General features: G+C 47.0%; 1 protein-coding gene across 14 annotated transcripts in view; it reads left to right on the top strand.

Moving 5' to 3' along the window:
- The first annotated feature begins 3126 nt into the window (after window positions 1-3126).
- Window positions 3127-6000, top strand: part of Abcc1 (ATP binding cassette subfamily C member 1) — a 140391-nt gene continuing 137517 nt past the window's right edge. For 8 of the 14 annotated variants that reach the window (XR_010055129.1, XM_063268401.1, XM_063268404.1 and 5 more), the window contains exon 1: window positions 3127-3277. Coding sequence is in view for 13 of the 14 variants with exons in the window: in XM_063268401.1 (XP_063124471.1) it covers window positions 3230-3277 (48 nt within the window). In the remaining variant the exon portion in view is untranslated. The remainder of the gene's footprint in view (window positions 3278-6000) is intronic. The other 6 variants (XM_063268407.1, XM_063268406.1, XM_063268408.1 and 3 more) reach the window with 4 other exon arrangements.

Raw genomic sequence — 6000 nt, 5'->3', positions numbered from 1 at the left:
ATCTCAGGAATCAATTCTCTCCTTTTACCTTGTGGGCTTGGGGTCCAGGTTGTTAGGGCTGCATGCAAATACCTTTGCTGAATGAGCCATCTCACTACTGTCTCTGATTTATTTTTTGAGGCAGCATCTCTCACTGAATTTAGACTTCACAATTGGGCTAGGCTGGCTGGCTGGCGAGTTCTAGGGATCTGCCTGTCTTTATCTCCTCAGGACAACATTACAGATGTGCCCTGACACATGGGTGCTTTCTGACATGGATGCTAGAGACCAGAGCCCAGCTTCTCAGGTTTGTAAAGCAGCACTTACCCAATAAGCTGTGTTACCAGAACTGCCTGTTCTTTGTTTTGTGTCAGTGTATTATGCGGCCCTGGCTGACCTCAAACTCAAGATCCTCCTTCCTTAGCCTCCCAAGTACTGAGATTATGGGCTCTCACCACCAGTCTTGGCTGCTTCATAGTTTTCTCATGGGCTGCTTTCTTTAGCTCAGGACACAGCTCAGACCGGAATCCTGACTCTGCTTGTGCTTAGCTCAAAAACTTTTTTCCAGAAAGTCTTCTACACTTTTATCTGAGCAGGCCTGGCCCTCTTCAGACTCTCAAACACACTTTCCAGTTATCAAAGTGATTAAGATCTGCTGCCTTATCACCAAAACACATGAAAATACAGCTCCACTTTATGGTCTATCATCAACTATCAGTTGAACATACTCCAACTGATTGTTTGCTAGGGCCTAGCAAGACTTCTGGTATACAGCAGATGCTCAATAAATACGGGTAACAGTGCATTGAGAATTGTCACCTAAAAGAAATTATCTTTTAAAAACTCACTCACAGAGGTAAAGAAACTTACTGCCAAGACTGATAACTTGAGTTAGCTCCCTGTAATCCACATAGTTCCAAGAGAAACAACTCTCCCAGGCAGTCCTGACTTCGACAAGTACAAGTTTACATACACATCCACATACAAACACATAGAAGTAAATGCTGTTATTATACCAACCACCACCACCACCACCACCATTAAATCCTTACTCATACTGAGGAGGACACGGGCCAAAGACCCACAGAAAAATCCTGTGTCCTTCTGTCTTCCCTCACCAAGACCTTTGTTTTTGTGGGGTCTTGTATTTAGTTTTTATGCTTTTATTTGCTGTAGCTGTTTGTGTGCATGCTAATGGGAAGAGAGGTGTAGAAGTCACTTGAAAGTTTAAACTTCCAGACCTTGGCCCAGCTTTTCTCTCTGTATCTTACTTAAGTAGTACTGAGGCAGTTTCACTCAGTGGTGAATGTTATTAATTTATTTTGTCCCCCAACCCCCAGCAGCACTGCCTTGTTCCAAAGCTAGGTTCAGTCATTCACCATGTAAATGATCTTGGAGAAACTGCTTTTGCGTTCTTTTGTTCTCTAACCTGACAAAATTGTATTATGTACTTCATGTGTATATTTTAGGTACATTGCTGAGCACGAAGCCTTGAGTAGCTAACTATAAATGTTAAGTAGCTTTATGCGTTTAGGCTTCAGTGTCCTTGACTCTGAGATGAAGACCATGATTGGGTTGTTGTCAGACCTACTTGGAGGACAGAGACAGGGGCCTTGTTTTGTTCTTGGCTCTGCTTCCAGGACCCAAGACATTTACATATGCAGATATACACACAGAAGTAAATGCTTTTACTATAACTACAGCAACAACCCAACAACCACAATCACCACTAATGAAAGACTCCCAAAGTGGGGAGACCCTCACTTTAGTCTTGGGATGATGTGACCCCCCAAGAACTCACGAGAGACCAATCTTGATGCAATCAACAAGAGGTTTATTGATAGGGACGACAAAAACCAGTACACTGGGGTTAAGACTCATATCCCACACAGGGGTAGAGGAGTTCGACCTCGAATGGTTGGGAGAAAGGGTATTTAAAGGAAAAACCATACCGATTCACAAGGAAGAACCTCCTGTTTCTCATGATTGTTCTTTAAGATTTTAATCTAACTTTATGGTTAACCAGTTCCTGCTACTATGGTCAGCTGCTATTATGGTCAGCTAGTTTCTGGAACAGAGTGGGTGAATTACTCTTTCTGTGATCAGCTAGTTTCTGGAACAGCCAGCCAGTTCCAGGGCCCGCTTTTGGCTTCACCTTTTGTCTAGGAGGCAATTTTAAACTTTTTCCTTTCACTAACACCACCACCACCACCACCAAACCCTTACTCATACTGAGGGGGACCTGGCTTGTGCTTGACTTTAAAAAATTGTTTATCTTACTCATTTACTTTATTATTTTTTAAATTAAAATATTTTTGAGGGGCTTACATAGCTCAATTGGTAGTGGTTCCTGTGCATGGAGGAAGCTCTGGGTTCTGTTGTCAGCACCCCTGTTGGCTGGGGTAACAAGAACTGGAGGCATGGTGGTGCACACCTTTAATCCCAGCACTTGGGAGACAGAGGCAGGTACATATCTGAGTTCAAGGCCAGATTGATTTTCAAATCAAGTTTCAGGAAAGCCAGGGGCTGCACAGAGAAACCCCAATCTGTTTAAAAAAAAAAATGGGAGGCAGGGGTCTCACAAGTTCAAGGTCATCCTCTACTACATCATGCTTTAGAGGTTAGACTTACTTATTATATGAAACCCCGTTCCCAAATTCCCCAAACCAAGTAATAAGGAAACGAGTTATTTCCTGGCTATGCTCAGAAAGGGAGAAATCCCCAGGGTGCTTTGCAGACCATGGAGGAGGGGTGGCAAACTGGTGTTTAGGATGAAGATCTCAGTATTTAGGATGGAGATCTCAGTATTTAGGATGGAATCGCAGGACTCCTGATTCAAACGAACTTCACTTCTATTCGTTGAGGGTCTCAGTTTCCTCATTTGTTCCCTTTCCTTTTTTTGGGAGCTCATATCCCTACCCCGCCAGCTGCAACTGAAGGAAAAAGTCCTAAAATCACGCAAGCACCGAGCGTTCTCCCGCAGCAGGGGAACAGCTGTACGGTTAGGATCACCCGGAAGCCCGGGTTGGAAGGGCCTAGCGCAGAGTTCTCGCGGCGGTGTCTTAGTTAGGGACCGGCGGTGGGTGGGAGCTGCAGACGCGGCCTGCAGGCCCAGGCCGGGGCAACTAGTGGCGGAGCTGGCTCCCACGCGCGGGGCGGGGCGGGGCGCGCCGGGGCGGGGCGGGGCTGCATCCCGGTGACGCGAGCCAACTGCGCGGCGCTGCGCCTCCTAGCTCCGCCGGCCGCCCTCATGGCGCTGAGCAGCTTCTGCAGCTCTGATGGCTCCGATCCGCTCTGGGTAAGGTGGTGGGCCAAGGCACCGGGCGGCGGGGACCCAGGGGACGCGGGGGACGCTGGGACGCGCGGACCCAGCTGCTCCCTACCCCGAGCCCCGCTCCGCAGACGCGGGGATTCGCCACCTGGGCCCCGGCGCAGCCGCCGCTCTCAGACTCCGGGGACCCGGTTCCGGAAAAGCTGGGTGTGTGCGGGGAGGTGCCTCTATGCATTGGGGTTCTGTCATCGGGAGGGGAGGCCAGATCTGGAGGCAGCAAATAGCAAATTGGGGGTTTTACGCCTGCTATGGGGGTAGGATCCCCGTTTACCGCGCACACACCCATCACTGAGCACCGTGCAGAAGCCCAGACTCTAGAAAGGGACTTCCCACCGCTTGTATTGGGGTTCCCCACCGTTTGTTTTACCTCCCGGTTACTCTGGTTTCATTTTTTCCCCTCTCTCATCCTCTTTCCTTTCTGCTTAAATGCTATCAGGGAAGTTTAAGGAAACAACAAGGAAAAGCCAAGAGAGGGTAGGAGGGTCTTTCTGTCCCATTTTATAGGTTTAGGGCGCAGTGGAAAATGCCTGGGACTCTGGTAACCAAGAGAGTGCCTTCTACTTTCTGAGTCAGTGAGGCCTTGCCGCTCCGGGGATGTCCCGGGGACTTAAGGCCCTCTCCAGGTAGGCTGAGTTCCCTGGCTGACTGCTCTAATCCCCAGTGCTTGTGTATTTTGTGTTCCCGTAATGCGATTTGCCTGTTGTTCCAGAACACTCCTGTATCGAACTATCCTGAATACGATAGTGAGCACAATGGAAACCCTGGACACAATGACTTTTCTTTTTGTTTGAGAAACAGGAAAAACCATCCCTGTTTCTTAGTAGCTGATGATTAGCGCCCACAAGTATTTGTTCTGTTTTGTGGTACCTCCCTGATAGGCTGCATTAGGAATGGTGACCTCTGAAGGCCCACTGGGAGACTTTTGGATTAAGAGGGTGCCAGTTTTGGTCGAGAAACTCGGATATATGACTCATTTTAAAGCCAAGAGGCTGGTGGTTTCTCCAGAGCTGCAAACAGAGCTTGTGATTTGCATTCAGGAGTCTGCAAGAGATTGGTGCCTATTTGCGACAAAGGAACACCTGTGTGTCCTCTACCCTTGTGCCAGGTGTGGCGACAACAAAATTATTTTGCAAGAACTCAGTGGGATCTGGCTCACTCTAACAAGGGATGCTGGTGTATTTCCTGAATTATTTTCTTCTCTTGTGGTGGAGGGAAAGTAAACATTAGAGTCTCTACCAGTTTGTATATTTTTGCATATACATCATACACACACATACACAAATGTGTATGTATGAGTGCATGCATACCATGGCACATGTGGAAGTCAGACTCTTGTGGAACTCTCCTTCTACAATGTGGGTTCTGAGGGTTGAACTCAGGTCATCAAGCTTATTGTCAAACCTCTTGCCAGCCCATATCAGGATGTATTTTATTGTTGGGCAGTGATGACTAAGAAGTGTTGAGGGGCATTCTCTACCTTCTAATATGCTAAGAAGCCTACCCAAGAAACCTGGCTTTGTGTTCTTGCCTTCTTGGGATTTTTTTGCTACAGAAAATGAAGATGGATGAATTGTGTTTGGCTGTAGTGGTGTAAGGTTCCCATCTTACAAGTTTCATCTTGTAGACTTCCTTGGGCCCCTCCTCTCACTGGTCTAGGCTTGCTGGATACCCCCTTTCAGGAGTCCTGGAACCAGGCAAGCAAGAACTTCTGTTTAGCTAGAGAATCCAAACATAATACAGAATGGGTTGCTTGGCCTGGTGTGCATATATCTGTAATCACAGCACTGTGGAAGCTGAGGCAGGAGAATTGAGTTTTGGGGCAGCCGTGCTAGAGTGAGACTGTGTTTCAAAGGACAATAAACTAAAGTAGGTGGCTCCTGTCTTCCAAGGCTAAGTGTTACACCAGCATATCCATATCCCCCTTCCCTCACCCCCATTCTAAACTTTGTCATCTTGAGGGCTGGAGAGATGGCTCAGTGGTTAAGAGCACCGACTGCTCTTCCAGAGTTCTGAGTTCAAATCCCAGCAACCACATGGTGGCTCACAACCATCTGTAATGGGATCTGATGTCCTCTTCTGGTGTGTCTGAAGACAGCTACAGTGTACTTATATATAATAAATGAATAAATCTTTAAAAAAAGAAAACAAACCTTTATCATCTTGAGTGTTTCATTGCTTACTGTGCTCAGTTTATATGTAGAACAGGGGTATAGGGTAAGCATCCTAGTCTTTTGGGTTTGTCAGTATGTGTGGTCTAGCTCACATTGTGCTTTGTATTTTTCTTCTCTCATATATTTTATCCCAACTGCAGTTTTTCCTTCCTCCTCCCCTCCTAGTTCCTCCCTCCACATCCGCTCTTCCCCAGATCCACTGCTCCTCTGTTTCCTGGAACAGATGCAGAGGGCTATAGCCAGATATTAGGTGGAACCTGAGGAACCGCAGACGATGGGGAGGATGGATTGTAGAAGCCTGGTGTGAGAACAGGAGAGCACAGCCCACAGAATCAATGAAGCAGAGCTTATAAGGAGTCAAAAGAGATTGATGCACTTTGTATTTTTACTTCCTGGCCATTTTCTGGGTTTTTCCCTCTTCCTCTCCTTGGTGGGTGTGGGCTACTGTCTTTTTACTACCTGATACTTAGATCTTTTTAGGACCAACATTATGCTTAGAAAAGTCAAGATTCTACCCAT

Source organism: Rattus norvegicus, chromosome 10, assembly GCF_036323735.1.
Source record: "Rattus norvegicus strain BN/NHsdMcwi chromosome 10, GRCr8, whole genome shotgun sequence".
NCBI classification, from domain to species: domain Eukaryota; kingdom Metazoa; phylum Chordata; class Mammalia; order Rodentia; family Muridae; genus Rattus; species Rattus norvegicus.
This window is presented reverse-complemented; position numbering and strand designations above follow the sequence as displayed.